Source organism: Globicephala melas, chromosome 11, assembly GCF_963455315.2.
Source record: "Globicephala melas chromosome 11, mGloMel1.2, whole genome shotgun sequence".
In the NCBI taxonomy this organism is placed as follows: Eukaryota; Metazoa; Chordata; class Mammalia; order Artiodactyla; family Delphinidae; genus Globicephala; species Globicephala melas.
In genome coordinates, this window is record NC_083324.2 from 98735232 (window position 1) to 98760985 (window position 25754).

General features: G+C 46.5%; 1 protein-coding gene and 1 pseudogene across 3 annotated transcripts in view; one reads left to right on the top strand and one right to left on the bottom strand.

Moving 5' to 3' along the window:
* The window catches only part of FARS2 (phenylalanyl-tRNA synthetase 2, mitochondrial), a 509124-nt gene that overhangs the window by 54448 nt on the left and 428922 nt on the right, over positions 1 to 25754 (bottom strand). The window contains exon 9 of one of the 3 annotated variants that reach the window (XM_060308101.2): positions 218 to 1359. The exons of the other annotated variants lie outside the window; for them this stretch is intronic. Within the exon in view, the coding sequence (XP_060164084.1) occupies positions 1269 to 1359 (91 nt within the window). The 3' untranslated portion in view covers positions 218 to 1268. Of the gene's footprint in view, positions 1 to 217; positions 1360 to 25754 lie in introns of those variants that run through there. 3 annotated transcript variants of the gene reach the window in all.
* Positions 1381 to 17869, top strand: LOC115866008 (peptidyl-prolyl cis-trans isomerase A pseudogene; annotated as a pseudogene).

Genomic DNA, 25754 nt, shown 5'->3' on the forward strand with positions numbered 1-25754 from the left:
TAGAAAACATAGTAAAGAGGGGAGTCAGGAAAGGTCTCGTTGAGAAGAGGCCGTTCGATGGGGGCTGGGGCAGAGAATGTTCTAGAATGTTCTAGAAAGAAGCAAGTGCCAATCAAGGGCCCTAAGGCTGGAGCACGTCCAAGGAATAGCAAGGAAGCCACTGCACTGAAGCAGAGTGAGCGAGAGGGAAAGGGTGGGGCGGGGGGGAGCAGTGAGTCTGACCACAGTGAGACCCTTGCTGTTTCCTCTGTGGAGGGGGCGCTGTGGAGGGCTTGGGACAGACGAACAACATGAACCCCGGTTCTCAAACGACCATTCTGTGCTGAGTGTTGGGGACAGACCTAAGAAACAAGTTCAGAAAGTGGCGGTCTGTGAGGAAGCTACGGCAATATTCCACACGTGAGGTGGGAGTGCCTCGGACCCGGGTTGAAGCAGCGGCAGAACTCTGGATCAGTTGCGGAGGCGGAGCCAACAGGATTTGCCACCATGTTGGGTCCAGGGTTTGAAAGGACAGACAGCAAGAAGAGTCCATCTTTCCAAACCACGTACGGGAGAAAACGCAATGACGTGAGAAAACATTCAGGATGCGTTTCTCAGTGAGAAGGCGTGCTGTAAATCAATGGGTTCGAAATGATTCCATTCTTGGAAAGGAAAAGACATACGTGTACACAGATGTGAAAAGGCTTGAAGGATGTCAGCCAAACTGTGAGCCCTAGTTACCTCTCGAGAGGGATTAGCAATTGTTTTTATTTTTCCTTTTGCCGATTTTTAATTTCTACTTTCCCCAATATGAATATGCATAGCTTTTTAACTAGGAAACATAAAGCAAGTCATTTAAATGTGATGCCCTTTCCCATCCTCAGTACAGAAACCTCGGCCAGGTCACTTCGTGGCTTTCTCTGTTTTCCTGATGGTAATTAGCGCTACTAAAGACGTTATAGCTCCAAAGAGAGAAGACAGTAACGATGTAGAAGTCTTTGCTGTGTCTCCCAGAAGCCATCTCAGGCAGAAGGGGGTCTGTGCCTCATGAACTCAGAGGAAACAGATGCTTGGGAAAGCTTTAGTGGCAAAATATAGTATAGTAACATCTCAGCTTTCAATTCATGACAAATTGTTTAACACAGATGAAGTGCCCAGGATGGTATCAAGAATGACTGGGTGCATCTGTCGGTTCTACCTTGCTGTTGAGGGTCTGTCTCTTATGCTGCCAGAAGAAGCAACACAGGGACGTGGGGAGAATGAGGAGCTGACGTTGCATAGCTCAGACTTCAGGCGTTACAGGTGAGTGGAGAAAGATGGAAGGATTTGCTGGGATATTCAGGGGCTGCTGCCTGGAGGTTGCAGAAGCTGACATCGATCCTAAAGAAAGAGAAGGGAAGGATGAAGGTTGGCGCAGAGGAGAGGAGAAAGTTCCAGATTAAATCAAGGGTTTGTTCTCTTTACAGCTCTTCAGTAAATGAGGACAGCTTCTCCGGAGAAGTCCCCTTAGGAACATTCAAGTCCCCTCCTCATATGAAGCCCTATGACTTCCGCTGCCTGGGAGCTGCTCACCCAGGGTCTCCTTGTCTATGGAAATGGTCCTGTCTCCCTAAACCAAAACCTTAACAGAGTCAGGATTATTTAACTAATCCTTTCCTTCTTTTAAATGAACATTGAAAATGGAAACCTTTAAATGATATGCTCGAGGATGTTTATGTGTTTAAGAAATGGGTTTCTTCGGCATAATTTTAACGAGCCTCACAGTTAATGACTAAGTAAATGGCTCCCACTTTTGGCTTTGGTAAATATTTCTCTCTCCATCGTCACTTATTCTCTTATGGGAGCCATAGACTGCTCCAAACTCAGCACAGAGAATTGGTTTAAGTTTCTTTGATGCCATATTTAGTAGAAACTTCCGATCACATCCATTAGGGGAGAGAATGGATTTCTTTCCTTTTCTAGAAAACCTTCTATGAGTCACAAAATGAGCGTTTTCTCCTCTCCGGACCTGGGCCTGCCCCAGTTCTCAAACTGTGCAGATGTAGAAATCGGCACGAGGATAATTCTCTCCCATCCTGTAAACGTCCGACCTCTGTCACCGCCGTCACTGGAAGAGATCTGCCGGTCCAGGACGCGAGAACCTGGCCCCTCCCCCGAGCCTGCGCGGGCGCAGCCGACTGTAAACTGAGTGACCCGGCCAGCGTGACGCGAGCTCGCAGGGCATCGAGTTCAGATGCTGCTTCTCCCTCCGTAGCAACGCATCATCCGCCACCACGGCAGACGTGACCCTCGGAGGACCACGCTGTGCCCACGTGTCCTGGAGGATGTGCTCCTGGAGGGCAGGTGCCGTGACTCGTCACCAAGGTCAAGATTCCGTGGTGGCAAGGTGGCGACATCCGCCCCTCCCACCCCCACGCATTTCTCTAGTCCCCTTCCCTCCTCTGGACTTTTTCCAAAGCACCTGTCACCATCTAACCTACCAAACGTGTGTCACTGTGTCATGCTCAATGACTCTCTGCCCCCTGCAGTGAGAGCTCTGGGGCAGGGGCTTTGCACCGTTTTATACTACTTCAGTGAGTGGCCCTCAGTAAATACGTAGTGAAGAATAATTAAAGCGTCCCCCGGCATCGAGGAGAGCACCTGGAACACAACAGGTACTCGAGAAATCATTTCTGAATGCGTGAGGCGTCTGTGGGTTTACACATGTCATGTCATTTAATCCTACACGACAGGCATTATTATTCCCATTTGACAGACAAGGAAACTGAGACACGATAGGTTCAGCAGCTTCCTCGGGGTCCTGTGAGCGGTGAACGGTGGACAGAAGATGCAAATTCAGCTCTATCTAGAGCCAAACCTCTTGTAATTATGCTAAACTGAGCAGGATTGTTTACTGTGGAAACAGACCATTGAGAATGCATAGATTTATTGATATAAACATGCACATTTTAATTACAGCTTGTAAACATGAGAAGCTTGGAGACAAAAATCTAATATCTGGCCCAGGTTCTCTTTTGCAGTTACCTGTTTATCCTTGGATTGCTTCTCTGATTGCGTCTGCATCATCAAAATATATTTTAAAATATTTATTGTGCATCTGTGTTGTGTCGGGCACTGTTCTATGTGTAGGACACATCAGTGAACAAAAAAAAAAAATCCTGTCCTCATGAAGTTTATTGCCTTGCAGGGGAGAGAGATAATAAGTTATGAATATGAGAAAAAAGTATATTCTACAGCATGTTAGAAAGCAGTAACTATGGAGAGGGAAAGAAAGCTGAGCAGGGTAAGGGGGCAGGAGTGCCAGGAAGAGTGTACAGAGACGTGTAGGGACCACGCCTAGATGCGCAAGAGTGAGCCAGGCAGGGGGAAGGGCCAGGACAAAGGCCTGAAGTGTGCCTGCACATCCAAGGAGGGAGGAGGCCAGTGTGGCAGCACCGGGGTGGTCCAGGGGACAGCAGTGAGAGATGGGACCGGAGGGAGCAGGGCTAGATGTTGCAGGGAAGGACTCTGCTTTTATCCGGGGACAGGTGGGAAGCCACTGGAGGGTTTTAGAAGAGCTGTGACACCATAAACTTTTGCCTCAAAAGGATCCTCTGTGGCTGTGTTGAAAGTAGACTGCAGGGGACAGAGGTGGGAACAAGAAGGTCAGGTCGGAGGCTATGCATCAACTCAGACAAGAGCTGATGGTGGCTCGGAATAGACCGGGAGCAATTGAAGTGGGATAAGACATCCAAACTCTATTTTCCAACATACCAATTATTTCTGCCTTCAATCGTGCAGCCTCTGCGGCTGCTTCTCTGTCTCTCTCTTTGTTTAACTTTTATGGAGAAGTGCATACATTCTCAGGGTACAGCTTGGCAAATATTCACAAAGCGAACGCACCACCCCAATGAGAATCTCGGAACCTCACCTGCGTCTTCTAATCACCACCCCCTTTGCTGCCAAAGGTAACTAGCCTTGAACACCACAGATTAGGGTTTGTTTGGTTTTTTTAGTTTATATGACTATAGAGGAATTATACGACTCTTTTGGTGTCAGGCTTTTTTTTTTTTTTCAGTGACGTTTTAGTGTATAGCAGTAGCTGGTTCATTTCATCAGATTTCCAGCCATTTTGTCCACACTTTACTCTATTTCCTCTATTATTTATCACAGTTATTTAGAATCCGGATCTGATACACTCACGTACCTGTTAGCAGCAGGTCTTTTTCTATTGCCTATGTTTGCTCTTTGGGTCAGATGCCAGTATTGTGCATGAAACATTGTAAAGGTTCTGAATGATGTCTCTTTTTCCTGAAAGGATTTATTTGTGCTTCTCACAAATAGAATGGGAGCAGAGCACCTTAATCTCATCTGTGGTTGAGCTGGTCAGGAACACAGTTTCAGCCTCAGAGGCCGGTCCACTCCTCACTCGCCCTTACCACTGGGGTTCCACCTGCCAGCCTGGGGGTACTTCAAGGATCCCTTCTCATTGGCAGACCCTGAACCCAAAGTCCTGTCTTCCCAGTATTGTGAGACTGTTGAAATCTCGTTGTGGCTTCCCAGCCACAGACCTGCTGCTTTCTGCTGCTCTTCTGGGCTTTTCTGCTGCGAATAAATTGGCAAATACCTCAAGAGAAAAGCAGCAGAGAACACCAGGCTCATCTCTCTGTGGTTCTGAGGGACTGAGGATCCACCCTGTGGTCCTTTCCTCTGTCCTGCGATGTGCAATGACAATGTATAGACTTCGCGGCTGACAGAAACCCAACCAAGAAGACAGGAAGGAACAAGTGGAAACTCCAGAAAGTGCCCCACCCCCGATAAGAGAGCAAATCCAGACGGAACGGCTGAGAACGGTGCTATTCTCAGGAATCTAACGAGCACGGGCTTGGAGGTCACCATCCTACCCCCATTCAATGCATCTGTTATGGCTTCTGCAAAAATCAGGTGGATTTTCATGAATGAGGGTAGATTAGCGAAAACTTATCCAAGTAGTGGTCCCAACCGTAGCTGCTGAATGAGATGTGGTATCTTAACCGGAACAGCCCAACACAGACTTTGGTACTCGGGTTGTGGCTATCCACCTGGAAAATGCATTCTTTTCAAACCTTCTCAGGAGAGATAACCCAAAGCGGCTCTGTGCTACGTCAAAAGAATAGAAGTGCGTGTTCAGTGCCGTAGCCCAGGGGTATGCTCTCTCCTGCTCTCTGTCATCTTGACAATCCCCGGAATACCATGCTGCTCTACTATATTACTGGCATTCTGCTAACCGGAATGGCAAATAGGAAGTGGCAAGGGCTTTGGATGCTAGAGTAAAACACATGTGTGTCAGAGGGCAGAACATGACAGCCCTTTAGGCTTTCAAAGTCCCGACATATTGGTGAAGGCTCTAAGAGGTCGGTGGTCCGGAGCATGCCCTCTAAGTTAAATGATTACCACCTTATAAAGCGGTGTGTGGCTTGAGGACGCTTTGGATTTGGGGGGGGGCAGCCTGTATTGCACTTGATATTATTTCTCTGACCTATTTCTCGAGTGCCAGTCGTGAATGAGGCCCAAAGTACAAGAAGGCTCTACAGAAATTCTAGGTTTCGGTGCAACCCACCCTGCTCTTGAGGCCATATAATTGATCAAATCCACCAGCGCTAGGGACATCCAGAGGAGAGAAAACGCTGTGAGGGAGCGTTGACAAGCTCTGGCAGGAGATCTGCAGTGCAGAATGCCTAGGTTACTAGAGTAAGGTCACGGCCACTCCATTTCAGGGACCGTGTATTGTGAAAAGACTCACCATTTCAAAACCAGCTCTTGAAGTGATAATAGATAATAGAGATCAAGTTGAAAATGGAACATCAAGTGATTATATGACCGGAACTGCTCATCATGAGTTGGACATCGTCAGATCCACCGAGTCGGTCAGGCATCTGATGGAGATGGTATGTTTAGGGTCACGTCTGAGCAAGTGCAGGGGGCACAAGGTGTCCCAGGTCTCCATGTCACCGCCCTCCGTCGTCCTGACGCCTCTCGCAGCTTTACGTCTATAACTACGGGGGCAGGGGTGGGACTGCTATGATCTATTGGCAAAGGAAGGAAAGCAGCTTTTTTCTGGCTCATGGAAGGGTTGGTTGCAGTCGTCAGTGCTGGCTGACAGCGGGCTGCTGTCAACACCATGGCTCTATCAGGGGTGACCCTAAAGGACAGTGGTGAGGGGAGACCTTCCCGGCAGGCAGAGCTGTGAGCAGTGTGCTGCTTCTGTCCACTCTGTATGGCCCGAGAACTGTCCTAAGATAAGGATGTACACAGACTACTGGGTTAGTGAATAGCTTGGCTGGTTGGTCGGGGGAGAGAAGGGACAGGTTTGGAAGATCAGAGACAAAGACGTCTGGGAACAAGCACGTAGACGGATCCTGGCAAGTGGCCACAAAATGTGCGGAGCTTTATGTCACTAGAGAAGATTCAGCACAGAGCCGTCACTCACTGGCCAGGTCGACAGGAGGGACTGGCTAGTGATATCAGCCATCCTCTGTCCTCAGCCACCCCAGCACTTGTACAATAGACCCCTGAATGGCAAGAGAAAAAGAGATGGGGGAATATTAATCATGGCCTCAGAACCAGATGCACAAGTTGGAACTTTAGCTTGGGACGTACACTTTTGAGAGAGCATAGCCTGCCATCACCTTGAAGATTCAGTAACAGAGTGGACTTGACGTAGGGATGAGGGGATCCGGCTGTGCAAAGGGCGGGCTGCAGAAGATGCCCGTGGTTCCCCTGCATCTCCTCCCTTTACCCACCTCTGATCTCAGCACAACTGCAGGGGATAGTTCCACGCAGACGCACACTCAGGCTCATTCTGCTTTCTGCACCAGGGCTTTCTCAGAAAAGCTTGGAGCCCTTCAGTCCACGCACAACACAGCCCAGCAGTGCAGGGTGCTACCACACCAGGGGCAGTCCTCACCAGCAGGGAGCGGAGAAATACTTCCACCTCTCATCCCTCAGATGGGCAACACCGAGAAGCATCCTCTAGACGTCTCAGAGGTCCCAGCAGAATCAATCCCCACTGCTTACGGCAGCGATCTCAATGACACACATGGTTCTTCCCGTCTCACCCTCCCTGCCCTCACGCCCACCTCCTGCTTCACCTCTCATTTAAAGAAACTGCTCCCAAGCCCTGTCTCAGGCTTTGCTTTCAGGGATTCCCAAACTAAAGCGATAGATGCATCTGCCGAAAAGAAACTATGTATTAATATCTGACAGGAGCCGGAAAAGCAAGATTCCATCCAAAATCAGAGGAGAATAATTCAGAAGACTAATTTGGGTGTGGGTATGTGAAAGGGGGCGTGGGGAGCTATTTTATAACTTCAGACTTAGCAGGTCCAGTTCATTCCATAAGCCAGTATTAAATATAGGTTTTTAGAGCTGACAATGTAAGCATAGAATATCAAAATTTAGAAAGGCATAGGAGATGTTTATCTTTCTCCTGTGCTTTGAGAACACACACACACACACACACACAGAAAGACATAGGAGATGTTTATCTTTCTCCTGTGCTTTGAGAACATATGCTCACATTGTGTGCACGTACACACACACACACAAACACACACACACACACACACTGGACTATAAGAAAAAAATCACTAGAGCCACACAGGGGAACCTGGCTCTTTGGACCACACAAGTATTATCAAGGCATCACCAGTGGGAGAGAGCCCAGTTACGAGCCAAAGACTAGAGAGGAAAAAGCCTTTGTTGTGAATAAATAGCTTGATGAACCCAAACATACTCAGTGGCTGGAGAATCACAGGACAGAGTAAGTCCTTTTTCATCTACAGAGTGAAGGGGTTTGCGTGTATGAACCACGTCTGCTGCTGGCCACACTTTCAAGAACCACACGTGTGCCTTCTGTGACTTCAAGGTTTTGTGAAACACAGTTTGAAAACCTGGGCCAACCCACCCCTTCTTCTAGAAATGTCTCCACTCCATCCATCTCTGGAAGGGAAGAACCCTCCAACTTTGCTAAAACATCCCAGAGAAGGGGACTGGTGCAGATTTCCAGTGTGGCGACGCTGGACCATTTTGACCCAAATGGATATTCCTTTAATGCTTTCTCACTGCAGCAGAATCCTCATTCTTCAGGTCCTGATCTCAGTGGAAACAGTAAGACATCGCCGTCATTTTACAATATCCTTTCACAGCCCTCAAGGTAGTTAATAGTTTTTATACTGGATTGGGCTGTGATTAATGAGAATTAAAGGAAGACTATAAGTATCAAGCAATTCTTATCTGCAGTAAGTTGTTCACGAAATCTCCGTTTGCCTCCCTGAGAAGATATATAGAACTGAGCAACAATAAGTTTTTCTTATTATTAAGGGTTAAAGTGTGTCCCCCCCTCCAAAAAACACACGCTGGAGTCTGAACCCCTAGTACCTCAGAGTGTGACTTTATGTGGACACAGGGCTGTAGGTAGTCAGGGAAGATGAGGTTATATACTGGAGTAGACTACGTCCGACTCCACGGTTCCTGGTGTCTTCATGTCCCACGTGAAGCCAGAGACACACACAGGGAGAAGCCACGCGATGATGGGGGCAGAGATGGAAGTTATACAGCTGCAAGCCCAGGAGCACCCGAGAACGCTGACGGCCACCGGAAGCTGGAGGAAGCAAGGAAGGGTCCCCTCCAGCTTTCAGAAGGAGCACAGCCTGCTGGCACCTTGATTTTGGACTTCTGGCCTCCAGAAGTGTGAGCCAATACGTTTCTGTCTTTTTTTTTTTTTTTTTTTTCTTTGCGGTACGCAGGCCTCTCACTGCCGTGACCTCTCCTTCTGCGGAGCACAGGCTCCGGACGCGCAGGCTCAGCGGCCATGGCTCACGGGCCCAGCCGCTCCGCGGCATGTGGGATCCTCCCGGACCGGGGCACGAACCCGTGTCCCCTGCATCGGCAGGCGGACTCTCAACCACTGCGCCACCAGGGAAGCCCAAGTTTCTGTCTTTTAAGCCAGCTGGCGTGTGGTACTTTGTTATGGCGGCCCTAGGAAACGAATGCACTTATATTAATGATTTCTCTCTGCTCAAGTCTCTAACATGTATCGATCAGGATAAAAGTGTGTCTCCACAATTCACCCCTTTCTCCTCTTCTTGAGAGACTTTGGAAGCTTATGAATTAAGAGGCTATTTTCAGAAATAGTGATGCAAGTTTCACTTTTGGATGTATTTAATTATAATCTATAAATCAGTAGCACTTCTCCCAAAAAGATGTATCCAAAGTCCATCTGGGATTCAGAGAGGTACTGAACTCAAACAGCTCACTACCCCGACAGTCCGTAATAGATACACAATTCTCTCTAAGCATAGCAAGGCATCATTCTAGAATGAAAATCCTCACTAAAGCTGGGTGGCAGAATGCCTTTATGCGGGCCTCTACAGGCCCGGCTATGCCACATTTAATTAAGGAGTTGTATTTGCATCGATAAATTCTTATCCAAGGTAAAATAAAAGTGATTCGATCTGTTCACACTCAATTTCGTTTAGGTGTACAACTAGTGGTTTACGTCTATTGCAAAATAATTCAACCAAGGAATCAATTTTAGCACCTACAAAATCCCAACCAGGCTGTAATTACAATCTTCCACATGCTAATTGCACACATTTTCAGATAGGAAACATACATAGGTATCGTGTATCATCTTACTGTTTACCACCCAAAATTATACTTGCATAAAACATGGGAAAATTCTCTTCATTATTTATGACCCTCATAAGGCTAGGATGTTCCTTTTATAGCCCTTTCTGGATCCGTCCAGGTTAGTAAATTACTATCTTCCTTGGCTGTCTATGTACCTTTTATTCTTCTTGAGCTGTTGGAAGCTGAAAAGGGTTGAGGAAGAGATCCCCATAGTAGGAGGCAGCGGGGACCAGAGATCACAGCGGGAACTGGGACCTCAGTGCAGAGCATGGGTTTCTGGGGGCCTTCTGCTGCCTGGCTGGTCAGAGTGTCCACATCGAATAAGACGACAGGCCACGAGCTGGGGGATGAGTGACCTAATGGAGGAACTCATGAAAATGAAGCCCATTTCCAAATAGGAGACTAAATACATGCTCCCGGGAGGCTGTAAGGTGAGCGCACCTGACGAAGAACCAGGATACATACGACAGCATTCAACAGGTTGTTCTGAAAGTCTTAATGGCCTCTAGAGCATTCTGCATCTAAGAAGATCTGCGTGGATCACGTGCGTGGAGCAATTTAAGAGTGCAAGAGGCAGGACACACTTGAGTTGGGGTTTTGTTGTTCTGACGATATTCTCTTTCTATCTGCCAAACCACACTCCCTGTGACAAGAATGCTCGCGCGAGTGCAGCAGGTCACAGTTTACAAAGGTCCAACAGGGGTCTCTCTCCCTGGGAGGCTGATTTGCAAGTGATGGTTACTGTCGCGCCTGCTTTAGAGTCGATGAAAAAACCAGGGGAACGAAGAGGAAACTGAGGATGGGAGAAGCTTAGGTGGTTCAACCAAGACCCCACAGCTACTCTAGCACCACAGTTTGACGCTATGCCTATTTGATGCTTACGTTTCACAAGGAATGGCGAACGTCCCAACAAACACACATTCATTATTCCATTTCTTATAAAGAGTTATTTTGTACAGTACTCGTGTACCACACAGTGTCTTCTTGCCTGGGACTGTGGAGGGAAACCTCTTAATGTCTTAGCACATAAAGAACTGTCCTGAGCACGGGGAGAGGGGGTCCCTAGTCACACAGCCCAATATCCCTCTGGAGAAACGGATGGATGTTCTCCTGGGCCACCTTTACTCCTAAGGACACCTATGTGTCTCTCCAAGGTGCCCAGGTTTTGAAAGGGAAAGGCAAGGATTGACTCAGAGAATGAAGGTGGGAAAGGTGGGGGAACAGGTGGAGGTGAGGAAGACGGAAGTTGTCAGCATCCCTGACATTGGCCATGACCAGCTCACTCTTGGAGAATTTCATGTGACTCTGGCACTAAGTTTGGGGGGAGATGGTGACAAATGCAGTGTGTCCAAAGGGAGCATGGTGGGCAGTTAGGAAAGAATCCTCACGCGGAGCTGTTGAAGAAACTGGGAGTGGTTAGTCTGGATTGGAGAAGTCTCGAGGAGACGTCACACCTCGATCCTGCTAGGCCAAGGACTGGCACAGAGAGAGGCAGATGTTTTTTGGTGGATGCACAGGACATAGTGAGATAATTAGAAAAAGAGTAGCAGGAAGGAAAGTTCACCTCAGTTTAAGAAGAATCATCCTAACAATTACAGCAGACACAGTGACGATCTATGGAACGTTCCATCTTTGGCTGGAATTATACAAGCACTCATCCTAACAATTACAGCAGACACAGTGACGATCTATGGAACGTTCCATCTTTGGCTGGAATTATACAGGCAATGACTGGATAGCCGTCCCAAAGAGCACCATTTAACTGAACCAGATGGCCTTGGGTGTCTTCTAGATCTAAGTGCTGTGCCTCTAGGAATAAGGTCTTGGCTCCCTGGTTTCATAATTCCTTGGTGTTTGCTACAGACCTCTCCACAGTGCAGTAATCCCTTTCTTAAAAAATTTATTTATTTATATGTGGCTGCCTTGCATCTTCGTTGCTGCACGCAGGCTTTCTCTAGTTGTGGTGAGCGAGGGCTGCTCTTCGTTGTGGTGCACGGGTTTCTCATTGCAGTGGCTTCTCTTGTAACAGAGCACGGGTTCTAGGCATGCGGGCTCAGTAGTTGTGGTGCGCGGGCTCAGTAGTTGTGGCTCGTGGGCTCTAGAGCACAGGTTCAGTAGATGTGGCGCACGGACTTAGTTGATCCGCGGCATGTGGGATCTTCCCGGACCAGGGCTTGAACCCGTGTCCCCTGCATTGGCAGGTGGATTCTTAACCGCTGCACCACCAGGGAAGTCCAGTAATTCCTTTTATCTTTTATGATCTCAGGGTCACTTAGAATATTATTTCTTTGGCTGACTCCTTGGCTCTGAAGAGCAATGCCAAAACCTGAAGGAATCATGAAGTGCTGATGCGAAATCTCTATTAATTTCTGATGACTTTCTTATCTTAGTAGATTTTTATGCGCCCTAGGTACCTCACGGTTTGTAGGCATTCAATGAAGTTTTGATGGGTGAATGAATGAATGAATGAATGCATGCATGCATGAGTATGAACATTACTTAGCTAATTATGAAAACAATATTCCAGGCTTCAAGGACAAAAGAAGAGGGGAAGAATCCAGAAATCTTTTGAACATTTTAAAGCAGATGTAAGTTAAAAATTAATGAGTAACGGTTGTTCATGATTTTTTAAAATACCCTTAGCATTTTATTTTTTGCTCTAAAAATAGAAAATTTCCTTAAAGTGATTTTTTAGTCTATAAAAATATATAGCATACATTATACTAAATGGTGAAATATTAAAAGCACTTCCTTTAAAATTGAATAAGACAAGGAGGCTTGCCATTGACATTTCCAGTAAAAAGTTTACTGAAGGTTCTACATTGTACAATCAAAAAAGAAAAGAAATAAAAAGGTGAAGGACTGCAGAGCAAAAAGCAAATTTGGCAAAAATTCCAGATATGATTGTCTGCCTCAGAAAACCCAAATGAATCTGAGTTTAGTAAAATTTCTGGATATAAAATCAATATGCAAAAGGCTGCACATCTAGGCCTTCCCTGGTGGCGCAGTGGTGGAGGGTCCTACTGCCGATGTGGGGGACACAGGTTCGTGCCCCGGTCCGGGAGGATCTCACATGCCGTGGAGCGGCTGGGCCCATGAGCCATGGCCGCTGAGCCTGCGCGTCCGGAGCCTGTGCTCTGCAACGGGAGAGGCCGCAACAGTGAGAGGCCCGCGTACCGCAAAACAAAAAAAAAGGCTGCACATCTATATACCAGCAAAGAACAGTAAAAACTACAAAATAAAAATTGTCAACTTCTAACAGCATCAAAAATAGAAAGTATGTAGGAATAAATATGGCAAAGATTAAAGGACCTTAAGGTGAACATTTTAAAACTCTCTCAGAAGTTGGTGATGGAATTGTAAATTGTTATAACCATTTCAGAAACATAACATTATCTACTGAGGTCAAACTCATGCACGCTCTATGATGCACCACTTCCATTCTTAAGAACATACCACAGAGAAGCAATTTGTCACATATGCCAAAATATATATACAGAAATCTTCATAGAAGCACTGTAATAGCAAAATTGAAAAGCAATGTCCATCAGTAACAGATGTCCATCAACATCAAATACTCATCAACAGTAAAATAAATATATGACAGCATATTTATTCCGTGAAATATTAGCCATGAAAATGAGTGAACCACAGCTGTACACATTAGAATGGGTTCACCTCAGAAGTAAGACATGGAATGAGAGACTGAGGGACTAAAGAATACGTACAGTGTGCAAAAAAATAGGCAAAACAAACAATTTGTTACTTGTGTATACATATGTATGTGATAAAACTATAATGAAAAGTATAAATTAATTAAACTTCAATATAGTGTATTTTGGGGAGGAGGGAGAAGACCTTTATTGGGAATGAGCTTAAAGATGCCTTCAAAGGCCCTGTTGGTGTTCTCTCTCTTAGGCTGGGTGTTTATTTTACTATTATTATGTACCCTTTCCTATGTCATATTTCTCAGCTCTGTAGTTTTCTTTCTTTTTCCAGGAAAATGCTCTTTAACCTAACGTGGTACTTATCGAAATTTATCCATTCATTCTACTGATGGTGCATTAGTGAATAACATCTACTTAGAATGACCAAAAATACAACTGGGTGTCATGGACTGTATGTTTTCAAAATGTAAAGATTAAGAACTGGCTTGAGGAGATTATATAGGAGGCATGTTATCTCCCTACTTAACAATATTGAAGGTCTAGAAAGACCCCATAGCATTACTGCAGTGATATCACTGGTCTTAAGTAATGGTCAAACTGAGGAATTATTTGCACAATAATTGGGATCGATAATGTTCAGAATATATCAGGCAGTACTCACTTTACCTGCGGGCCACAGACCAACTACTCAGGATTCTTGGTTGCAAACAAGAACCGACACTGGTCAACACAAGAAAAAACGATCTCTCAGAAGCCTGTGAAGTACAGTTGAGCCTTGAACAACTCAGGGATTGGAGCAACGACCCTCCAAGCGGTCCAAAACCCACCTGTAATTTATGGTCGGCCCTCTGTATACGTGATTCCTCCACATCTCTGGGTCCGCATCCTCGGATTCCACCAGCCTCAGACCATGTTGTACCATGGTATTTACTATGGAAAAAAATCTGCTCTAAGTGGACCCGTGCACTTCAAACCCGCGTTGTTCAAGGGTCAGCTGTACTTGTGGAGATGGGGGGAAGCCTAGTCGGCCAGGTTTGAAAAGTAGACGTGACTGATGGAAGTTTGTGAAGGTCATGTCGCAGGAATCAGCCCGTTAGGGCACCTCTGCTTCCTCTAGGGCTGCCACCATAGCTATAAACCCTAAATGACCCCTGCATCCTGGCCCCTCTTACGCCCTATTCCAGGCTCCACTGAGCGCATCCAGTGGCCAGGTTCAGGTCACACATCTACCCCTTTGGTGCCAGGGTTCAGGGTGAACAAACGGCTGAACTTTGTGACTTCTATATTCCATAAATTTAGGAAAGGAATACAGGTGTCAGGAGCCACAGATGAATGAGTGAGAGAATGAATAGAAGCAGAGGAAAGAAGGAGGGCGAGGGAGAGGAAGCTTAGAAATGATCCACCATGTTCATCAAAAATTTTGCTCCTGAAGCCCCATCTAAGACTCTGAATCTAAATTTCAGAAGTTGGTGGGGAGGGGGCGAGGCCACAGAAACCTTCCATTTATTTAACCTGAATGGCAGGCGATATTTTTCAGTTTGAAAAGATTACTGGCATCAGTAACGCAGGGCCTTAAATCTACTTACTCTTTCTATGACTTTCAGTGACTTTGCTTTTACTTTGTGGAGGTTGGGGCGTGTCTAAAGGATTCCAAATTTCTTTTCTCCCTAATTGTTCCTTAACCAATTTATTCGTCTCTGTGTGCATTTCTTGGAGATGCATAGCAGCGATTTCAATTTATGAATGAAGAACTTCAGGATTTGACTACTTAGAGCCCCAAGAAAAATCATCTGAGTGTTTAAAATAAACAATATTTGTCACTTAACCACGACGCTGACGTGCCAGGCATTATTCCGGTCATTTTACATGTGTTACCTAATATAATCCTTCCAACAAGCCCCGTGAAACAAGTACCCTCACTTTACAGATGATGAAATTGAGGCATCAAGACATAAAATAATCCACTCAAGGTAATGAATGGAGGAGCAGGGATTTCGATCTAGTTAAATTTGCTCCAGAGTTTCAGCCACTATTTAATACTGGCTCAGTAAATGTCAATTTCATCAGAGCAAAACAGACATTTTAAAATTCACTTATTGGTCATAAATAAATCAACCAATAAAAATAAAGCACTATTAACAAATACAGATTTATAACCACGAAAATGATCTCTTCTTAATTTGGCCTTCCGAAATCTGCTTTGACTGTCTCTGCGCTCACGGCTAAACAGCACGTAAACAAAAGTCTTGCACTCAGGGAACACCTGTGAGCTCCCAGGCCACTGGCCAGCTGTTCCCCAGTCAGCTCCACCTGTTCTCAGTGGGCAGGTTTCCTCTGGGGAGCTGCATCTTCTCTCCCACCTTTACAGGGAGCTTCCTCCTGTAGAAGCTTAACGCAAACCTGTTCTTCCTGCCGTACTCTTCTCTGCAATACACCCGTTAAGGATTCAACCTGGGTTAAATGTGGATTCCTTTAAACAAGAATTTAAATCAAAGACCAAAAGACAACCCTCAGCATGGGAGAAAATATTTGCAAATGAAGCAACTGACAAAGGATTAATCTCCAAAATTTACAAGCAGCTCATGCAGCTCAATAACAAAAAAACAAACAACCCAATCCAAACATGGGCAGAAGACCTGAACAGACATTTCTCCAAAGAAGATATACAGATGGTCAACAAACACATGAAAGGATGCTCAACATCACTAATCATTAGAGAAATGCAAATCAAAACTACAAGGAAATATCATCTCACACCAGTCAGAATGCCCATCACAAAAAATCTAGAAACAATAAATGCTGGAGAGGGTGTGGAGAAAAGGGAACCCTCTTGCACTGCTGGTGGGAATGTGAATTGGTACAGCCACTATGGAGAACAGTATGGAGGTTCCTTAAAAAACTACAAATAGAACTACCATATGACCCAGCAATCCCACTACTGGGCATATACCCTGAGAAAACCATAATTCAAAAAGAGTCATGTACCAAAATGTTCATTGCAGCTCTATTTACAATAGCCAGGAGATGGAAGCAACCTAAGTGTCCATCATTGGATGAATGGATAAAGAAGATGTGGCACATATATACAATGGAATATTACTCAGCCATAAAAAGAAATGAAATTGAGTTATTTGTAGTGAGGTAGATGGACCTAGAGTCTGTCATACAGAGTGAAGTAAGTCAGACAGAGAAAGACAAATACCATATGCTAACACATATATATGGAATTTAAGGGGAAAAAAATGTCATGAAGAGCCTAGGGGTAAGACAGGAATAAAGACACAGACCTACTAGAGAATGGACTTGAGGACACAGGGAGGGGGAAGGGTAAGCTGGGACGAAGCGACAGGGAGGCATGGACATATATACGCTACCAAATGTAAAATAGATAGCTAGTGGGAAGCAGCCGCATAGCACAGGGAGATCAGCTGGGTGCTTTGTGACCCACTAGAGGGGTGGGATAGGGAGGGTGGGAGGGAGGGAGATGCAAGAGGGAAGAGATATGGAAACATATGTATATGTATAACTGATTCACTTTGTTTTAAAGCAGAAACTAACACACAACTGTAAAGCAATTATGCTCCAATAAAGATGTAAAAAAAGAAAAGAATTTAAATCAAACTGAGGGTTTTCCCCACACACCCTACATATTAAATAATTATGAGCAAAAATATGCTATGGGGGCAGAACAGGCATAAATAGGAAAATAGGCATATCTGTGTATATATATAATGGAATACTACTCAGCCATAAAAAGGAATGAAATAATGCCATTTGCAGCAACATGGATGGACCTAGACATGATCATACTAAGTGAGATAAGTCAGACGGAGAAAGACAAATATCATATGATATCGCTTACAGGTGGAATCTAAACAATGATACAAGTGAATGCATTTACAAAACAGAAATAGACTCACAGACATAGAAAACAGACTTATGGTTACCAAAGGGGAAAGATGGGGGCGGGATAAATTAGGGGTTTGGGATTGACATACACACATCACTAGACATAAAACAGATGGCCAGCCTTGCAGACGCCGCTACCCCGGAGCCTCCCGCGCTGCTCAGCCGTGGTCAACCCCACCGTGTTCTTCGACATTGCCATCGACGGCGAGTCCTTGGGTCGCATCTCCTTCGAGCTGTTTGCAGGAAAAGTTCCAAAGACAGCAGAAAACTTTCGTGCTCTGAGCACTGGGGAGAAAGGCTTTGGTTATAAAGGGTCCTGCTTTCACAGAATAATTCCGGGATTTCTGTGCCAGGGTGGTGACTTCACACTCCATCATGGCACTGGTGGCAAGTCCATCTATGGGGAGAAATTTGATGATGAGAATTTCCTCCTGAAGCATGCGGGTCCTGGCATCTTGTCCACGGCAAATGCTGGCCCCAACACAAACAGTTCCCAGTTTTTCATCTGCGCTGACAAGACTGAGTGGTTGGGTGGCAAGCGTGTGGTTTGGGGCAAGGTGAAAGAGGGCGTGAATATCGTGGAAGCCATGGAGCGCTTTGGGTCCAAGAATGGCAAGACCAATGGCAAGGAGATCACCATTGCTGACTGTGGACAAATCTAATAAATTTGACTGTGTTGTATCTTAACCACCAGACCATTCCTTCTGTAGCTCTCAGGAGGGCGCCCCTTCGCCTCCATCTGCTTGGAATATCCTATCATCTTTGTGCTCTCACTGCAGTTCTTTGGGCTCCACATTGCCTTTATCTCCCTCCAAGTTTAGCTGAATTGCAAAGTTAAGTTTATGATTATGAAATAAAAACTAAACAACAAAATTAAATAAATAAAATAAAATAGATAACCAACAAGGGCCTACTGTACTATACTCAATATTTTGTAATAACCTATAATGGAAAAGACTATGAAAAAGAACAGATTGTACATATATATAAAATATATAAAATTATATATATAGGGCTTCCCTGGTGGTGCAGTGGTTGGGAGTCCGCCTGCCAATGCAGGGGACGCGGGTTCGTGCCCCGGTCCGAGAGGGTCCCGCGTACCGCGGAGCGGCTGGGCCCGTGGGCCATGGCCGCTGAGCCTGCGCATCTGGAGCCTGTGCTCCACGGCGGGAGAGGCCACAACAGTGAGAGGCCCGCGTACCACAAAAGAAAAAAAAATTATATATATAATTCAGTTTTATATATATATATATATATATATATAACTGAATCATTTTGCTGCTTTGCTGTACACCTGAAACTAACACAGCATTGTGAATCAAGTACGCTTCAATAAAAAAAGACAAAAAATAAAAATAAAGACATGTACAACCTATTGAAAAAAAGAAGAAAAAAAGAAAACAGGCATATCGATTGAGCGGTGTGACTGAAAGTTTCAGGCATCCAAGGGCTCCCTGGGTACATCTGGCACATTCAACACAGGTGTCAACAGAAGAAAAGTAGGACGTGGCCCCTGCCTGTGGTGGCACCTAACACAGGTAGGCCAACGACACCAGGTATTGTAATAGGACAAAAGTAGATAATATATGCTAAGGAGCTAGATTGAATATTCCCCTAAACAGATGGGGGAATGTGGGCTGGAGGACTGAGTGCTGGGTGATTCACACATAACTGCTTGACAAAACACGCCTAGCGGGGCCGATGAATGAGCAAGTGTCAGTACATCGTGAGAACTCTATTGGTTCTACCCATCCCAGTCTTATCCAACATTTCTATAAATGAGCTGGAAAAGAAGAGAGATGGTATAATTGATCAAATCTGTGTCGTCTTGAAACTAGGAATGATGGCAAATACATTGCCTAACAGAATCAAAATCCTAAAGGCATGAGGTGTTTCTCCAATCCGCCAGCAGGGTCAGGGTTGTGATGTGTCCAGTTGAAGGGGGGGATGTTCTCATCGTGCCCAGGGCTGCACTCACCACATCTGCGGTGGTCCTTCTAAGCAACACATCCAAATGGGAATTTTAAGATACAACAGATTCTAGGAAGTGACCAGGAAAATGTGACTTGACACCAGTGTAAACAAGGGGAGATATGCAATCCAGTATAGGGAATATCGCCTATGATTTCATGATAGCCATTTCCACACATTTAAAAGAATATATATGACATGAAATAGGACTTCAGTTTCTTCTGTGCTATTCTGCAAGGCTAAACTAAGACAAGATAGATTTTTGACTTTAAAATATAAGCTGTACGAGGGAAAGAAAAAGAATGTTTATGTAGTACCTATCCGGAGCCAAAAACCGTGCTTCAAATTTCCTATCATCCTCCCTAAAATCAAATAAAAAAGAAGTATTATCCCATTTTATATACTGTTCTGCGTATCTATTGCTGAATAAACTACTGCAAAACTTAGTAGTTTAAACCAACTTATTATTCTTATATCTCATCGTTCTGTGGCTCATAAATTTGAAGGAGGCAGAGCAAGGAGAGCTCATCTCCGTCCCATGATGTCTAGGGCCTCAGCGGGAGCGTCTTGAATGGCTGCGGGCTGTTCGGGCATTTCTCTCTGTCTCCCCATCCCGCCCCTTCACGAGGGGGCAGGGGGGCTTCCTCACAACATGGCGGCCTCAGGACAGGTGAGTCTCTGCAAAGGGCTTGGGGCTCCAAGAGATGAGGCAGGTACTGCCACACTCCTCTCAGGGCTGGGCCTGGACAAGCGGAGCATCACCTCCTCTGCGTGCACTGGCCGGGCCGTCCGAGGGTCAGCCCACATTCAGGGAGAGGAAATGGGAGGAGCCTCAGAAGGGTCGGTGGCGTCTATAGTCGATACGCAGGCGAAGAGGCACAGGATGGTGGGAAGCGGCAGACCCAGGACTCACACCGGATCTGACCAGTTATCATGCCCTGGCGACCAGTCTGCACCATGTCTGTGCTCATGGATTCAAGGGCGTCCTGCAAGGTGACCTCTAATGCCGTGTACTTTCAGCCTCAGAGTCTCTTCCAAGCTCCAGACCTTTATCTCCAAACGTGAACTGCACGTATCTATTCAAATGTGTGGCAGCGGACATGAATTCTGAACTCATCACGGGTCCTCTCTCCATCCCTAACCATCAGCCCCTAACACCCCCCTAGTCTCGCTGGCTCAGCACCTCATGGGGACTCTGTCCCTGTGCTCACTCATCCCCTGGGTCCTCTGTCAGTCACCAAGGCCGTGGATCTGTGTGCACCACAGGCTGCTCCAGGGTCTGGTGCACCTGCCTCGCCAGCCTCCCTCCCCGGCCCTCTCCCCACGCTCACCCCGCCCCAGCCCCTGCCCTGTCCACCCCCCACCCAAGTCTCTGCCCAGCCACAGTCTCCTCAGAGAGACCACCCACCGAGAAGAGCATCTCCCATCAGCCCCGCCCTCCGCCAAGCTTGCTTTACTCTCCTCCACTCGATTTATCGTTTCCTGATCCGGCAGTAGCCGTCTATTTGCTTATTTACTTACTGTCCCTGTCTCTCGCTGGAATAGTGCCGTTTGGTAGAAATACAATACGAGTCACATACATTTTACATTTTATAGTCGCCACACATCAAAAGGCAGAAAGAAGCAGGTGAAATCAATTTCAATAATATATTTTATTTAGCCCAAGATACCCACAATATTATCATTTCAACACATAACCAATAGAAACAAAGTATTCATGAGCTCCTTTACATTTTTGGTCTCAGCTTTGAGTTCTGGTGCATTTACAGCCCTTCTCGTGCAGATGAGCCACATGTTGAGGGCTCAGCAGCCACGTGAGGGAGGCTCGAACATATAAACGCCACGAAGGCAGTGGCCGGTTCACCTCTGACTTCTCAGCCTGGAATAGCGCCTAACACTTAGCAAATGTTTGTTGATCGCCTGCACGTATGCAGGCATGGATACAATAGATGACGTGCATCCCTTGCTTTTGACCGTCCTCCTCCTACACCTGCCTGCTTACTCCTTACCTCCCATGAGGCACCTGTCAGCCCCCACAGGTGTGGCCAGCAGCTACTCCTTTTCAGCCTGAGTGGCTCTAACCCCGTCAGCAGTTCCGGAGGCCACCAGAAAGAGGCTCCGAAAGTCACAGAGCTGAGAGCCCAAAGGCCTGCCTTCCTTCCCACCTGCCCTCTGGGAAACCTCAGGCAAGTTCCCAAACATCTGTGACTCTCATTTTCCTCTCTGTAAAACAGGGTTTATCCATAACTCTAGCCCCAGCCATTGTAAGAATCAAAATAAAGCAACATAACTAAAACAAACAACTCAAAAAACGGGCAAAGGGCTTGAATAGACATTTCTCAAAAGAAAATGTAAAAATAACCAGCAAGTATATGAAAAGATGCTCACCATCACTAATCATTAGGAAAATGTAAATCCAAATCACAGTGAGTTACCACTTGTATACATTAGGATGGCTACTATCAAAAAAAGACAGAAAATAGCAAGTTTTGGCAAGGATGTGGAGAGATCAGAACCCTTGTGCGTTGGTGGTAGGGATGTTAAATGGTACAGCCGCTGTGGAAAATGGTATCGCACTTCTTCAAAAAATGACAATAGAATTACCGTACGATTCGGCAAGTACTCTTCTGGGTCCACGACCAAAGAAAGTGAAAACAGAGTCTCGACCCGATATTTATACACCCATGTTCATAGCAGCATTTTTCACAATAGCCAAAGGGCGGAAACAGCCCAAGTGTCATTGATGGATGAACGGATAAACAAAACATGGTCTATGCAGACAACGGTGTATGGTTCAGCTTTGGAAATTCTGGAACACGCTACAAAGTGGATGAAACTTGAAGACATTGTGCTCAGTGAAATAAGCGAGTCAATAAAAAACAAATATTGTGTGAGTTTCCTAGAGCAGTCAAGTTCATAGAGACAGAAAGAACAGTGGTTGCCAGGGGCTGGGGAAGGGGGAACAGGAGTTAGTATCGAATGGGGACAGAGTTTCAGTTTGAGAAGATGACAAATTTCTGTGGGTGGATGGTGGTGATGGTAGCAGAACAATATGAATGAACTTAATGGCACAGAACTGTACACTTAAAATGATTAAGATGGAAAATATTATGTCTATTTTATCACAACAATAAAAAATAAAGCCATGTCAGTGAAAGTGCTCTGTTAGCTATAACATTTACACAAATGTGAGTTGACATCATTCCTGGTAGTCCGTTACCCACCCTAATCTGCTCACCCACACTCCTGTGCATCTCTGAGGTCCCAGTAACAGTCACTAACGCAATGCAGTGAGTCCCCTACGGAAGTACATCCTCCTCTCGTCTGTCTCCTTCACCTGTCCCTCTGCAGACGTGTATAGTGGACCATCTTACCTGAATATGTCTTTTAAACTATACCAGTCTGGGGGCTTCCCTGGTGGTGCAGTGGTTAAGCATCTGTCTACCAATGCAGGGGACACGGGTTCAAGCCCTGGTCCAGGAAGATCCCACATGCTGCGGAGCAACTAAGCCCGTGCGCCACAACTACTGAGCCTGCGCTCTAGAGCCCATGGGCCGCAACTACTGAGCCCACGTGCCACAACTACTGAAGCCCACGCGCCTAGAACTCGTGCTCTGCAACAAGAGAAGCCACTGCAATGAGAAGCCCGCGCACCGCAACGAAGAGCAGCCCCCGCTCGCCACAACTAGAGAAAGCCCGCGCGTAGCAACGAAGACCCAACGCAGCCAAAAAATAAATAAAAATAAATAAATAAATAATAAACTATACCAGTCTGAATACTTTTAAGGTGACAAGACGTGAAAAGGGATGGAGAAAGCAAGGTAGAGAGATGTGTGTGTCGTGCATTCATGGATTTGTGTCTAAAATACAGCAATGTAATCTTTAAAGTTGGCAAATGCTGGTTTCACCTGCCGGTTTCTTCTGGTGACCTGAATCCGGGTGTGCCTTCTCCTCCTGCTTTGGACTCAGTGCCTGCGAGTTTTTTGTCCCCAGATGGGCAGCGCGCAGTGGATGCGGCGGGAACAGGACTCAGCACGCAGCCTGGGGAGCCTGAAATCCGTGCCTCCCCCACGCAGCGGACGCAGGAGCTGAGGGGAGCAATAAGGCCTAATAACCTCCCCTGTCCTCCTAATTGCTTTCTTCTCCTGACAAAGCAGCACACCAGCGGCTCCAGCAGCCCTCAGGGAAATCTCTGCTTGTTATGAGGCCGGTGGGCAACCCTTTCATCACCGTGAAATGCTGCCAGTTTGTGTCAACAAATCCAATTTCAGTCAATCAATAGACAGCCCGCCTCCCCGCTCTGTCCCCCCTGCTGGCAGAGCTGAGCCGGGCCACCCCTCCTCCACCCCTGCCCAAGGAGGCCCTGCAGGAAGGAGGCCTCTCCCGCCAGAGCCCAGGATGCTCAGGCAGCCCTGCCACCAGCAAGGACGGCCCCACTGCCAGGGGTGCGGCCAAGCACCAGCTTCACGCAGACAGGCCTGGGTACCAGTGGCTCTGCCACTGCTGGCTGTGTGGCCTTGGGCGAGTTCTTCACCTCTTTGAATCCTTGTTTCAAAAGCGGGGCTGTCGATGGACACTTAGGTTGCTTCCATGTCCTGGCTATTGTAAACAGAGCTGCAATGAACATTGTGGTACTTGTCCCTTTTTGAGTTATGGTTTTCTCTGGGTCTATGCCCAGTAGTGGGATTGCTGGGTCATATGGTAGGTTCTATTTTTAGTTTTTTAAGGAACCTCCATACTGTTCTCCATAGTGGCTGTATCAGTTTACATTCCCACCAAGAAGATGTAGTACATGTATACAATGGAATATTACTCAGCCATGAAAAGGAACGAAATTGGGTCCTTTGCAGAGACGTGGATGGATCTGGAGTCTGTCATACAGAGTGAAGTGAGTCAGAAAGAGAAAAACAAATATCGTATATTAACGCATATATGTGGAACCTAGAAAAATGGTACAGATGAACCGTTTGCAGGGCAGAAACTGAGACACAGATGTAGAGAACAAACGTATGGACACCAAGGGGGGAAAGCGGCGGGTGGTGGTGGTGGTGGTGGGATGAATTGGGAGATTGGGATTGACATGTATACACTGATGTGTATAAAACTGATGACTAATAAGGACCTGCTGTATAAAAAATAAATAAAATTAAATTAAAAAAAAAAAAAAAGCGGGCTGATGATAGTGGCTGCCTACCGGGCTGTATAGTGGGGAAACTAAGTGGTACAGTGCGCGCGAGGCACGCCAGCCCGGCCCTGGTGACCTGCCAGCTCTTAAGCCAAACAGGGCAATAAACGGAGCTACTGCGGATTCTACAACATCATTAGCACCTTCATCACCACCACCGTCATTCTGAGGATTGTATGGAAAACAGCTCAGGACGAGCCCACGTGGCTCTACCAAGACGAGGAGGAATTCAGAGCTAGTTCGCGAAGGTTCACTCAGCAAAGGTGCTCAGGATGTCATCAGCGTTTGCAGAAAGAAATAGCCAGACAGCGATGTCCTCATCAGAGGCATCTGCAGGTAGAGGGGCCTTAAGGAGGCTGCTCTGTTGCATGGCAGACACAGAGGAGGAACCTCGTCCCAAGAGCAGGGCCAGCGGGGCCCAACGGTGCTTCCCTGCGATTTCTGCATTTCCTCTGAGAAGCCGGAAGGAACGAAGGCCTCCCCACAAGGAGCCCCCTCCCCTGTAGGGGAGACCCCAGCTTCGTCAGTCTTTGGGGGCTAGAAGTCCCTGCTGGGTAACAGTGAGTTAACCCAACTCCCTATTTCATTTCCTGCCAGGTGGGGTGACTGTCGCACCTGCTAGATTGGGGGTGATACACCATTGCCTTAGCATGTGAATTCCCCAAACGAGAAGCCTTCAGAACAGGATGCAGCAATGGGAACCAACCAATCAAGCAGCTCGGGGCTTCCCACGAGGTCCAGGAGCCTGTCGTTTCTAACTAAGCAAGGAGGCCGACGTTCCTCCAGTGGGAAGTGGTTAGAACAAGTACATTGGATTGCATTTTGTTGCTGCTGCTGCTGCTGCCACTTTTGTGTTTAACTGGGGAGGAAAAGAGAGTAATTAGAGGTGAGGTTTTCAGACACAGAATGCCCTGATAGTGACGGACTTTCCACTCCAAGGCAGGCATGGTGAGAGGCCCTTCCACATTTATTATTTCATTTTATGTGTGACAATTACTCTGCAGGGCAGGTATATTGACCTCCTTTGTTAAACGAGGATGGTGAGGCCCAGATGTCGCCAGAGAGCTCGCGGACCTGGCACAGAGCAGGTGCTCGGTAATGAGAGAGACAGAGGCTTGCCTGGGTCACAGTCAGCAGGAGACATTCAAATGCAGGTTCTAAAGGTCCAGGCCACTACCTGATCCCACTTTGCTCTCTCCCTACTTGCTGGTTCCGGGCGGGATACTGGGAGGCCTTCATCAGGAATGGGTGTTGGCTCCTGGGAGAAAGTTCCAGATGGGGAAAGAAAGCTTTTTCTAGGGAAATCTGCCTTTAGAAGCATAGCCAGACTTCCCCATGCAGCCCAAGGGCAGGCCCCTTTGAACACTAAGGTAGTCCGGATATTAGGTGGG